The sequence below is a fragment of the Macaca thibetana genome, chromosome 3, assembly GCF_024542745.1.
Source record: "Macaca thibetana thibetana isolate TM-01 chromosome 3, ASM2454274v1, whole genome shotgun sequence".
In the NCBI taxonomy this organism is placed as follows: domain Eukaryota; kingdom Metazoa; phylum Chordata; class Mammalia; order Primates; family Cercopithecidae; genus Macaca; species Macaca thibetana.
The window spans coordinates 1,134,887-1,148,640 of NC_065580.1; the positions used below are offsets into that span (position 1 = coordinate 1,134,887).

Here is a 13,754-nt window from a genome sequence, read left to right on the forward strand (position 1 = left end):
TCCCTTCTTTTTGAAACTCTGATACCTTTTCACACCTGTCATCTTGTCTTCTTTCTCTCTTCTTTTTGAAACTCTGATACAAATATTGTATCTTTGGTTATAGCCCTGCAGTTGCTGAAGCTTTATCAATTTTTTCTACTATTTTCTCTGTGTTGTTGACATTGAGTAATTCCTACGGTTTTATCCTCAGTTCACTGATTCTTTCCTTTGTCTCTCCATCCTTCTGTTATGTGCATCCACTGAGTTTTTTATTTTGATTATTGTGTCTTTCAGTAATAATATTTCAATTTGGCTTTTATTTATATCATCTATTTTCTGAGACATCCTACTTTTTCATTTGTTTCAAGTGTGTTCATAATTGCTCATTGAAGCATTTTTATCGTAGCTGGTTTAAAATCTTTCTCAGGCAATTGTAACATCTCAGTCATCCCAGTGTTGGTTTCTGTGGATTGTCTCTTTTCTATTTATTTTGTCATCTTCTTTGTTCTTTGTATGACCAGTTATTTTCTGTTGAAATCTGGACATTTTTGTATTATGTCATGATTCTGGATCTCATTTAAACCTTGCATTTTAACTATCTCTTTTTGAACACTGCTCTTCTGGGGGTAGGGGGTGGTGATGGTAATTCCTTGTAACTGACATGTGGAAATGGAAGTCTAGATTTCCCAGGAGGCCTCTGTTGATACCTGAGGGTGGGGTCTTTTTACTGCTTGGTTAGGGAGAGGGGTGGAAGTTTCAACTTCCTAGATGGTCTCCGCTGACACTGTAGGGGTTGTGGTAATTACAACCCAATGGAGATGAAAGTTCTGGATCCCTACTTGGCCTTCTCTGATACTACCTGGTAGGGCTAGGGGGAGGCCTTATTACAGCCTCATGAAAGAGGAAGTCTAGACCCCCACTTGGCCTTTGTTGGCATGGGTAGGGGGAGGCTATACTTTTTTCTGTGGTGTTTTGCTGGAGTAGAGCTGTTAATATCTAATATTTTTCTGTCTTGCTGAGTTGATTCTTTCCTGACTCCTTGATTAGAGAGAGGCTGCTTTAGTTGTGTGTGTGTGTGTGTGTGTGTGTGTATACACATTGGTGTTTCCAGATTGCTGCCCTCTTTAACTCCAAGTCTGAGGTACATGAGACAAAAAGAAAACCCAGGGAATCCACCACTGTGTCCTTCTCTGCTCTTCCTTCTTATTGCCATCCTTCCAAGTCTTATGCTTGTTTTATGTATGCTCAGAGATTCTAGTTGTACTTAGTGGGAAGAAGTATGTCATCTCTAGAAGTGGATTCCTTCTTCCCAGGGTTATATTTTCTCCAAGATATGCCACGGACAGAAATTCATAGGAGACGCTTAAACTCCCATATCTATGCATTGTTGTGTTTGTTTTTTATATCTAAGAGCACAGTTTCTTCTGAATTCCAGGAAGGCTGAGATGGCCGGGCTAAGGGATACAGGGTCCTCTCAGACTACTCAGTACAGATGATTCTGAGTAGTTGACCGACTATTGTTCTGGAAGAACTGAGCCCTTATCATAGATGCCAAAGTTGACATAACTCAGACTTACATGCTTTTCAGATAAAAATTGTAAATTTAAGTTATTTAAATTTTATAAATGATTTTTTTCATGGAAAGTTCTTTTTGTGCCATTGATTTTCTGCTTCCTGATAAATATTAATATTAAGACAATCCTTTTTAGGAATGGCATGGTTAAAATATCCTTATTTTCTAAATCCACAATAATAGATATTATACTAACATGGCAAATGTGCTTTCAATTGAGGATACTCCCGAGAATGGATCAGAAATAGCTATATAAACAAAAGTACATTTCATAGTGGGTGTTTTTAAGTTGCTTTGGCAAATGGGATAAACTTGGTTATTATTAAGTACATTTAATCCTAAATTGGGTAACAGTGAGTGTGGGGCCTGTTCTCTCAGTGACCTGTTCTCTAAGTGATACATTCCAACTAGAGCGGCTTAGAGTAAGTTGGAGGCCATCCTAATAGTGAATTTTCCTATCATTCTTCACTTTGGGTAATGCCATTTAGGCTTTTGAGATTTAGAAATATGACAATTGCTTTAATTTGCCATCTATAACATTTAAAAATTGTTAAAATCTAGATTTGCATGTGAAAAAAATTGTGTGTTCATGAAGATAGCTTATATCTACTGAGCTCTTTTAATTCTATTCAGAATATGTGGTTCTTATCATGTTCTGGACTTCCTATGCCACACACACACATACACACACACACATACACACAAGCACAGAGCCATCCTGATTTGAAGATTTTGGTAATGTGTTTTTGTACAGGGCATAAAAATATATCTCTGTAATTACATGATATTTAGTGATTAGATAATTATGGATAATTGCATGGGGTAGTTCTAAGTGCTAAAGTGTTACCATAAGATCTAAAATGTACAAATTGCATAATAATTATTCTTGAGAGTTATTTGGTAATTTTGAGCATAATTATCATGTGATCCACAGTGCATGTAATTAATGCATAATCACATGGATTTTGCCTTCATAACTACTTCACCCTTGTTATGAAGCTCTTTGTCATAACATTTGAGTATAAATATAATGTAATTGGCTCCCGGATACAGTACATTAAGCCCCATGATAATTGCTTTCACGGTAACAATACCCCTTACTCCATTCCAATTGCTGTCTTTTAAGATTTTGTTAGGAAGAACAAAACACCTAAGATACGGTGGTGGGCAGTTAGAGGAGTGGGTGAGTGGTGGGTACTATGTGCTCATTGTGGATGAGGAGTATCTTTGCTGTGACCACAGTATTTCCATGTAGATGGAAGATGTCTCCATTTTTCATAGTAGACAAAAATCTGTCTTCTGACTAAACTTGTATTTGGTGTAAGACTCCTTGCTGTCCAGCCATAGTCAGCACCCGTTAAGTCTCTCCCTCTATTTGTTTTTCATTTTTAACTTTTGTGGGTACAGAGGTGTATATATTTACGGGATACATGGGATATTTTGATACAGGCATACAATCATAATAATCACATCAGGGTAAGTGGGATATTCATCACCTAAAGTATTTATCCTTTCATTACGTTACAAATAATCCAGTTATACTCTTGGTTATTTTTAAATGTACAATAATTATTGTTGACTGCAGTTACCCTGTTGTGCTATCAAGTACCATATCTTATTCATTCTACTTAACTATATTTTTGTACTCATTAACTATTCCCACTTACCCCCCACCCCCTGCCAATTTCCTTCCCAGTAACAATGGTTACTTCCTTCTGGTAACCATTGTTCTATTCTCTATCTTTATAAGTTCAGTTGTTTTAATTTTTAGTTCCCACAAATCAGTGAGAACATGCAAAATTTGTCTTCCTATGTCTGGCTTATTTCACTTAACATAATGATTTTCAGTTCCATCCATGTTGTTGCAAATGACAGAATCTTACCTTTTTATGGCCGAATAGTACTCCATTTTGTAGAGGTACCACATTTTTAAAAATCCGTTTGTCTGTTGATGGACATTTCGGTTGCTTCCAAATGTCTGCTCTTGTTAACAGTGCTGCAATAAACATGGGAGTGTGGATATCTATTTGATACACTGATTACCTTTCTTTTGGGTATAAACCTGACCGTGGATATAAACCTAGCCGTGGGATTGCTGGATTATATTATAGCTCTATTTTCTGCTTTTTAAGGAACCTCCACACTGCTCTCCATAATAGTTGTACTAATTTACAATTCCACCAGCAGTGTGTATGAGGGTTACCTTTTCTCTATATCCTCGCCAGCATTTATTATTGCCTGTCTTTTGGACAAAAGCCATTTTAACTGGGGTGAGATGATATCTCATTGCAGTTTTGATTTGCATTTATCTGATGATCAGTGATGTTGAGCACCTTTTCATATACCTGTTTGCCATTTGAATGTCTTTTTTGAGAAATGTCTATTCAGAGCTATGTCTATTTGCCCATTTTAAATTAGATTATCAAATTTTTTTTCTACAGAATTGTTTGAGCTTTTTATATATTCTGGTTATTAATCCCTTGTCAGATGAATACTTTGCAAATGTTTTCTCCTATTCTGTGGGTGTCTCTTCACTTTGTTGATTGTTTCCTTTGCTGTGCAGAGGTTTTTAAACTTGATGTGATCCCATCTGTCCAATTTTGTGTCCAATGCTGTGCTTGTGGGGCATTACTCAAGTTGCTTTGGCTGCCTGTGCTTATGGGGTATTACTAAAGAAATTTTACACTATTCAATGTCCTGGGGAGTTTTCCCAATGTTTTCTTGTAGTCATTTCATAGTCTGAGGTCTTAGATTTAGTCTTTACTCCATGTTTGTGTGATTTTTGTATACGACGAGATAGGAGTCCAGTTTCATTCTTCTGCATGTGGTTATCTAGTTTTCCCAGCACCATTTACTGAAGAGACTGTCCTGTCCCCAGGACAGTTGACGACTATTGACAATTTTTGCATCAATATTCATCAGGGATATTGGCCTGTAGTTTTATTTTTTGATATGTCTTTGGTTTTGGTATCAGGGTAATACTGGCTTCATGGAATGAATTTGGAGGTATTTCCTCCTCCTCTATCTTCTGGAATAGTTTGAGTAAGGTTCTTCTTTAAATATTTGGTAAAATTCAGCAGCGAAGTGATCAAGTCCCAGGGTTTTGTTTGCTTGGAGACTTTATTACAGCTTCAATCTCATTATTTGTTATTGATCTGTTCAGGTTTTGGATTTCCTCATGGTTCAGTCTTGGTAGGTTCTATGTGTCTAAGAATTTATCTATTTCTCCTGGGTTTGCTAATTTACTGGCATGTAGTTGCTCATAGTAGCCTCTAATGATCCTTTGAATTACTGCAGTACTAGTTGTAATGTCTCCTTTTTCATCTCTGATTTTATTTGGCTCTTTTCTCCTTTTTTCTTAGTCTAGATAATGGTTTATCAATTTCGTTTATCTTTTCAAAAACCAACTTTTTGTTTTCATTGATCTTTTGTATTGTTTTCTTCATTCCAACTTCATTTATTTCTGCTCTGATCTTTATTATTTCTTTTTGTTTACTAATTTTGGGTTTGGTTTGCTCTTGCTTTTCTAAAGTTCTTTAAGATGCATCAATAGATTGAGGGTTTTCTCTCTTTTTTTTTTGATGTAGGTGTTTATAGCTATAAACTTTCCTCTTAGTACTGCTTTTGCTGCATCCCACAGGTTTTTGGTATGTTGTATTTTTATTATTATTTGTTTCAAGAAATCTCTAAATTTTCTTCTTAATTTATTCATTGACCCACTGGTCATTCAGAAGTGTATTGTTTAATTTCCATGTGTTTGTATAGTTTCCAAAATTTTCCCTGTTATTGATTTCTAATTCCATTGTGGTCAGAGAAGATACTTGATGTAATTTCAGTTTGTTTTTGAATTTTTAAAGATGCATTTTGTTGCCATAATGTATGGGCTGTTCTTGAGAATTATTTGTGTGTTGAGGAGAAGAATATGGATTTCATAGCCATTGAATGAAATGTTCTGTAAATGTCAATTAGGTCCATTTGGTCAATAGTGCAGCTTGGTTGATATATCTTTGTTGAATTTCTGTCTGGATGATCTCTGTCCAGTGCTGAAAGTGGCATGTGGAAGTCTTCAGCTGTTATTGTATTGGGGTCTGTCTCTTGCTTTAACTCTAATAAAATATGTTTTATATATCTGGATGCTCCAGTGTTGGGTACATATATATTTACAGTTGTCGTGTCCTCTTGCTTAATTTACCCCTTTATCATTATGACCTTGTCTCTTTTGGTAGTTTTGTCTTGAAATCTATTTAGTCTGATACATGTATAGCTACTCTTGCTCTTGTTTGGTTTCCATTTGCATGGATTATCTTTTTCCATCCCTTTATTTTTTTAGTCTATGTTTGTCTTTATAGGTAAAGTGTGTTTCTTGTAGGCAACAGATGATTGGGTCTTTTTTTTTTTTTTTTTTTTAAATCCATTCAACCACTCTGTGTCTTTTGATTGGAGAGTTTAGTCCATGTGTACTCAAAGTTATGTTTGATAGGTAAGAACTTACTCTTGCCATTTTGTTATTTGTTTTCTGATTGTTGTGTGGTCTTCTCTTTCTTATTTCTTTCCTTACTGTTTTTTTTAAGTGAAAGTGATTTTCTTTGGTGGTATGTTTTAATTTCTTACTTTTTACTTTTTGTTGTATCTGTTTTATGTTTTTTGATTTGAGGTTACAATAAGGCTTGCAAATAACATCTTATAACCCATTATTTTAAATGGATAACAACTTAACATGGATTGCATAAGCAAGCTAACAAACCAGCACAGAGAAAACTAATAAAAACTCTACACTTTAGCTTCATCCCCCTACTTTTTAACTTTTTGTTGTTTCTATTTATATCTTTATATCTGAAAAGTTGTTGGAGTTTTTTTTGATCAGTTCATCTTTTAGTCTTTTAACTCTAGATATGAGCAGTTTACACACCACGATTGCAGTGTTACGATATTCTGTGTTTTTCTGTGTACTTGCTACTACCAGTGAGTTTTGTACCTTCAGATGATTTCTTAATGCTCACTAACTTTCTTTTATTTCAGACTGAGGAAATCCCTTTAGCATTTCTTATAGGACAGGTCTGGTGATGTTGGAATCCTTCAGCTTTTGTTTGTCTGGGAAGGCATTTTTCCTTCATATTTGAAATGCATTTTTGTTGGATATACAATTTCAGAATAAAAGGATTTCTTTCCTTTAACACTTTAAATAACAATGACACTATTTCCTGACCTGTAAAGTTTCCACTGAAAAGTCTGCTGCCAGACATACTGGAGTTCCATTGTATGTTTTTTTCTTTGTTTCTTTTCTTTGTCAGCTTTTAGGATCCTTTCTTCATTCCTCACCTTTGGGAGTTTGATAATTAAATGTCTTGAGGTAGTCTTATTTGGGTTGAATCTGTTTAGTGTTCTGTGGTCTTCTTACACTTGAACATTGATATCTTACTCTAGGTTTGAGAAGTTCTCATTATTATCCTTTCGAGTAAACCTTCTCCCCCTTTCTTTCTCTCTCTCCCTCCTCTTGAAGGGTGATAAATCTTAGATTTCTCTTTTTGAGGCCATTTTCTAGATAATGCAGTTGTGCTTCATTTTTTAAAATTCTTTTTTCTTTAGTCTCCTCTGACTGCATATTTTCAAATAGCCAGTCTTCAAGCTCACTAATTCTTTGTCTTGCTTGGTCAACTCTGCGGTCAAGAGAGTCTGAGGCATTCCGCAGTGGGTCAGTTACATTTTTCAACTCCAGAGATTTTGCATGATTGTTTTTAATTATTCCAATTTCATTGTTAAGTTTATCTGATAGGATTCTGTTTGTCTTTTCTGTGTTATCTTGAATTTCACTGAATTTTTTTTAAACAACTATTTTGAATTCTTTGTCTGAAAGGTTACATATCTATCCCTGTCTCTCCAGGATTGGTCCCTGGTGCCTTATTTAGTTCATTTGGTGAGGTCCTGTTTTCGTGGATGGTCTTGATGCTCTTGGATGTTTGTCGGTGTCTGAGTTAGGTATTTATTGAAGTCTCTAAAATCTGGGCTTGTGTGTACTCATCCTTCTTGGGAAAGCTTTCCAGGTAATTGAAGGGACTTTGGTGTTGTGATCTAAGTTTTTAATCCCCGCAGCCATATGTGCTTTAGGGGGCACTCAAAGCCCAGTAATTTCATGGCTCTTTCAGACTCATAGAAGTACCACCTTGGTAGTCTTGGATACAATCCAGAAGAATTTTGTGGATTACCAGGCAGACTTTTTTTTTTCTCTTACACTCTCCCAAACAAACGGAGTCTCTCTCTCACTCTGTCCTAAGATTCCTGGAGCTGGGTGAGGGGTGACACAAGCACCTCTGTGGCCACCACCACTGGGACTGTTCTGGATCAGACCTGAAGCCAGGACATCTCTGAGTCTCACCCAAGGCCCATGGGGTACTGCCTGGGTACCCCTGTTGATTATTTGGGGCCCAAGGGCTCTATAGTCGGGAGATGATGAATCCTTCCAGTACTAGGACCTTCCCTTCAAGGCAGTGGATTTTCCTTTGACCCAGGGTGTGTCTAGAAATGTCACCTGGGAAGTAGGGCCTGGAATGGGGGCCTCATGACTCTGCCCAGTGCCCTATCCTACTTTGGCTGAGCAGTTATCCAAGTTGTAAGATAAAGTCCTCTTTACTCTTCCCTCTCTTATCAAATGGAAGGAAGGAGTCTCTTTTGGAGCTGTGAGCTGTGCTGTCTAGGGTTGAGGGAGGGGTGAACAAGCACCCTTAGTTTCCCCAGCTGATACCTCACTAGGTTGTGTACACCCCAAGTCCAGTGGCTCCAAGCCAAGCACAGCACCAGGACTTGCCCAGGAATTGTAGTCCTTCTATCATAGACAGCCTTCAAGTTTATTTAGGACCCCAGAGCACTTTAGCCCATGGTGGTGAGGCTTGTCAGAACTCAGATTCTGACCACTGGGATGGGTGGCACCCCTCTGTCCAGGGCTGGTCTACATGTTCCCTCCATGGGCACTGGTTGAATTCTGCGTGTTGTTTTTACTGTGACAGGGCAGCACTGAGTTCCAATACACAGTCCCACAATCACTGTGCTCTCTCTCCCAAGTGCATATGCGTTCTGTCTCTGGGGCACACAGCCACTGCAGGGGGATGGGTGAGGGGTGACATCATCAATTCCAAATGATCTTTTCTACCTTCTTCTGTGCCTCTTTCAATGATATGGAGTTAAAACCAGGTACTGTGACCACTCACCTGAAATTTGGTTCTCATGTAGGTGCTTTTCTGTGTGGCCAGTTGTTCAATTTGGTGTTCCTACAGGGAGGATGATCACTGGAGGCTTCTATTTGGCCATCTTTCTCCACGCTCACCCAAGTCTTTGTATTATTATTATTAATGCAGCAGAGCCTCAGTTTTCTTTTTGGCCTAGAAGTTTCAGAAAGTGGGAATTTCTTTAAGGAGAAGATCTTCTTGATAAACTGCAGTGAGAGGGAGCCTTACTTTGCAGATGGGACCATCAACGTGATGGTGAAATGCAACTACTTACGAGACTGAAGCAAGAGCTTTGGCTAAACTTCCAAAATGATGACACAAGTTTTGCAACTTTTGTCCACAGGTTTCACGTGGCAGGATGACTACACTCAGTATGTGATGGACCAGGAACTTGCAGACCTCCCCAAAACCTACCTGAGGCGTCCTGAAGCGTCCAGCCCAGCCAGGTAAGTGTGGATGTGGCTCACTGCCCTTTGCTCCCGGGACACAGCCCATAGCCATTACACTTAGGATTTGTTCGTTTATTTTAATGTAGCAAAGAACCCACTATCTTTCTGGTGCAGATGTTTCAGAAAGTTAGGATATCTGTAAGGAAAAGGTTGGTTCCCATGAGAGAGATATTGGGTGACCCTCCAGTGAGGTGCCATTTTCATTGAGACATGCCTAGGGGTTCTTCATTTTTCCATGAGACTCTTAGAGAAATCCTACATCTTCAAGGCCTTGATCAAAAGCAGATAAGTTGAGAATTCCCATTTCTAAGGAATTATTTTTGCTTTAGACAAAAAGCAGAATTAAATTGTGAAAGTCTTTATTGTCCTTTCCCAGAGCATAGCAACCTATACTGAGCTAAATATATTGTTCCATATTCTCTTATTTTGTACTCAAACTATGTGGCAATTACTAATGTCATATAAACTATCTGGTAATGTCATACATACCATGTACTAATGTCATACCCATTCTTGAAAGTGAGGAAATTGAGACATAGGGAGGTTAAAAAATTAGTTTAAAGACAAATCACAGTAAGAAAGCTGGCACTGTTGGATTCCTGAGCCATTGTGCTATTTTTCATGTTAAAAAAAAAAAAAAAGAACACATGAAAATGACCTTTCCTAAAGGTTTAGTTTGAAAAGTCCATTTTTCCCTGACAGACTATTCTAGAGCCATAGTCTTTAGTCAGAAAGATTCCAGTAACACAAAATTTAGATAGCGGCTTTTATGCCCATGTCCATCTGATACGGAAGGCAATTAAGTGTCCTGGCAGGATCAAAAGAGTGAGAACGTGTGGAGAACTGGTAACGGACCCCCAGCACGCGGCGCACACTGAGGGCAGGGGCCGCGTCTTTGTCCTTCTGTGCCTGGTGTATCTACCTTTAATACCTCCTTTATCTAAGAGAATGTGCTGTTATACTCTAAGTCTTTCCTGTAGGAAACCAAACAAAAACCCACCAAAATGTTTTCAACTTGAGCTGTGTTGAATTTCCATGTTCATGTTGGATGTGTTCAAACTCCTCGTACTCCCCTCTAAATTCCACTGGGGGCGCTGTGCACTGCCCCAGGGACCTTGAACTCCATCAAGTGTAGGGATGGGTTGGGCGGCCCAAGACGGGCAAGCAGCAGAGGGCTGAAGAATTGGGAGCACCAAGCAGGGGATGGCTCCTCCTCAGTCTGGGGGTGCAGAACGGGGCAAACAGAAGCTGCCCAACGTGGGAGGAAAGGAGCGCCACCGAGAGAAGAATCCAGGGAGGACCTGCCTCTGAGAAATCAAACTCAGCAGCATCCCTGGAGAGGTGCCTGGATTGTGCCTTCTAAACGTTAAACGTGGTCGTTTGAAAAAATTGCCAGTTTTTATTATTTAAAACAGTGCCAGTTTTATTATGAAAAATGGTATGTTATCTTTGTTTTAAATACATAGACTTTGAGCTTGGAACCTTCCTTCCTTCCTTCCTTCCTTCCTTCCTTCCTTCCTTCCTTCCTTCCTCCCTCCCTCCCTCCCTTCCTCCCTTCCTCCCTCCCTTCCTCCCTTCCTCCCTTCCTTCCTTCCTTCCTTCCTTCCTCCCTCCCCTCCCTCCTCCTCCTCCTCTTTCCTTCCTTCCTCCCTCCCTCCCTCCTTTCCCTCCCTCCCTCCTCCTCCCTCTCCCTCCCCCCCTTTTCCTCCTTCCTCCCTCCCTTCCTTCCTTCCTTCCTTCCTTCCTTCCCTTCCTTCCTTCCTTCCTTCCTCCTTCCTTCCTTCCTTCCTTCCTTCCTTCCTTCCTTCCTTCCTTCCTTCCTTCCTTCCTTCCTTCCTCCTTCCTTCCTTCCTTCCTTCCTTCTCTCTTTCTTTCTTTCTTTCTTTCTTTCTCTTTTTCTTTCTTTCTCTCTCTTCTCTCTTTCTTTCTTTCTCTTTCTTTCTTTCTTTCTTTCTTTCTTTCTTTCTTTCTTCTCTTTCTTTCTCTTCTCTTCTCTCTTTTCTTTTCTCTGTCTTGCTTCGTCACCCAGGCTGGAGTGCAGTGGTGTGATCTCGGTTTACTACAGCCTCCACCTCTTGGGTTCAAGCGATTCTGTTGCCTCAACCTCCTGAGTAGCTGGGACTACAGGTGTGCGCCACCACGCCTGGCTAATTTTTGTATTTTTAGTAGAGACGGGGTTTTGCCATGTTGGCCAGGCTGGTCTCGAACTCCTGACCTCGTGATCCACCCACCTTGGCCTCCCAAAGTGCTGGGATTACAGGCATGAGCCACCACGTCCGGCCAAGATTGGAATTTTCTTTGTGAATTTCCTGTATATGTCTTTGTCTGTATAAAAAGGACTTTTTGTATATTTCTGTTTGTTCCTTGTATTATAGATTCTTTATATTTCAGGGTAGTAACTTTTCACATATTATATTTTGTAAAAATATTTTTATCAGCCTGGAACGTAGATGGCACTAGCTATGGTTGCAAATAAAAACAGAGAGCTCTTACCATTCTGTAGGTTGGATTTCCAAATTCTTTCTTTGTGAGTGTTGAACCCAGGCAAGACCAATTATCCCTGCCCCCAAAACAGAGGCCCATTTAGGGAGGCATTGGCTAGATATTCTCCAGACTCCTTTCCTCCCCACTCCCCTCCCCTGCCCTGCGATGGGCTTCATGCCTGTAGGCTCCATCGGGTCCTCTGGGGCCCTGGCTTTGGTGGGGTTTGGAACAAGCTGCACCCAGCGTGGAGGGCAGGGCAGTCTGGGCACATTCCCCAGCTCTTCCCCAAGCCCAGGCATGACTGCCTGGGACAGTCACCCCCTCTCATGCTGTCCCTCCTGCTGACCCAAAGGCCTCCTCGGTCCCATGGCGGCGCCTTCCTCGTGCCCGACTCTGACACCTACTGAGGGAGGTTCCCACGAGGCCCTGCCCAGGAGAGAATAAGAAACAGTGTGGCCCGTCATCTTCCTCAACAGTTGCCCACAAAATTATCATCCTCATGGAAATGTGATCGTTTTACTTTTTTTCCTAAAATTTCTGGAAAACTTCTTTTACCATTGAAATGATCTACTTTCTAGTATAATTTTTAGGAATGCTCTTTATTTATAGGGCATTTTCATTGTCTTCCAAGATTATTGGTAAAACATGCTTACACTGTTGTGTGATTTGGGGTATTTAAAAGCTATCCTTTAATACCTATTCCACATTTGGTAATGCAGTGTAGTGGATGCTCTTCTCCTGTTGATGAAAAGAGTCAAACTCTGTAAAATATTTTTAGAGATGTATTCTGAGCCAAATATGAGTGGCCATGGCCCGTGACGCAGCCCTCAGGAGGCCCTGAGCACATGGGCCCAGGGTGCTCGGGGTGCAGCTTGGTTTTATAGATTTTAGGGAGGCGTGAGACATCAATCAAATACATTGGTTTGGTTCAGAAGGAGGGACAACTCAAAGCTGGGGCTTCCAGGCTATAGGTGAATTCAAACATTTTCTGGTTGACAACTGGTTGAGTTTATCTGAAGACCTGGGACCCACATAAAGGAAATGCTCAGGTTAAGATAAAGGATTGTGGAGACCAAGTTTTATTGTGCAGAGGAAGCTCTCAGATAGCTGACTTCAGAGAGAGCAGGTTGTAAGATGCTCCTTATTGGACCTAAAAGGGTGCCTAGCTCTTGGTTGATTATCTCCTGGGATCTGGAAAGGAAGAAAGGAAAACAAAGGGGGAAGGGGATCCCTATAGAATGTGGATTTTTTCCACAAGAGACTTTGCAGGGCAATTTCAAAGTATTGCAAGGAAATATATTTTAGGGTTAAATATTTTGATTTTTTTCCTTGCCTGGTAATGTTCTGCCAGAGTCAGACTGAAAAGTAAGTCACGATATATAGGGTCAAATAAAACCCTCTGATGAGAATTTATGGTTTGTTAGGGCATGACTTCCCAGACCTCTTAGATAGGAATTTGGGCAAGATAAAAAAAATCAGAGCTTAGTCCTCACTATTATGATTTTTAAAATTACTCAGCACATGTGTAGTTATATTCCCTTGCCATTGTAAACTCACTTTTTCTTTAGCTGGGTGTGGTGGCGCCTGGCTACTCAGGAGGCTGAGGGATCACCTGAGCCCGGGATTGAGGCTGCCTGAGTCATGATTACACACAGCACTGTAGCCTGGGAGACAGTGAGACCCTGGCTCAAAAAAAAATTCCTTTTGTTCACCCTTTTAACACAATTTTTAAAAAGAATTATCTCTCAGATTTTCTTCTTTTTGCTATTCTCTAAGCTTTTTCAGTAAAACTTATTTATGCTCTTTATTCATTTTTTAAAAATAATGAAATCACATAAATTTATTATTTGCTTTTGAGCATAATTTTAACATCATTCTATAACTTTGACGAATTCTCACTTGCTTTTGTTCTAAATTATCAGTAATTGTCATTTTATATCCTTTTGAAACAAGTGTTTGGTAGGCTTTTCTACTTTTTCATATTTATGTGTTGTTTTTAAAGTTTAAATTAGTGTCTAATTCTACTGCATTTTGGTCAGAATGTGACTT

At 39.5% G+C, this 13,754-nt stretch overlaps 2 protein-coding genes across 2 annotated transcripts in view; one reads left to right on the forward strand and one right to left on the reverse strand.

Annotated features, from left to right (window-relative positions):
- DYNC2I1 (dynein 2 intermediate chain 1) overlaps positions 1 to 13,754 on the reverse strand; it is an 850,736-nt gene that overhangs the window by 726,188 nt on the left and 110,794 nt on the right.
- Positions 1 to 13,754, forward strand: part of PTPRN2 (protein tyrosine phosphatase receptor type N2) — a 1,007,974-nt gene that overhangs the window by 356,940 nt on the left and 637,280 nt on the right. The window contains exon 4 of the mRNA XM_050785710.1: positions 9,116 to 9,218. Coding sequence (XP_050641667.1) covers positions 9,116 to 9,218 — 103 coding nt within the window. The remainder of the gene's footprint in view (positions 1 to 9,115; positions 9,219 to 13,754) is intronic.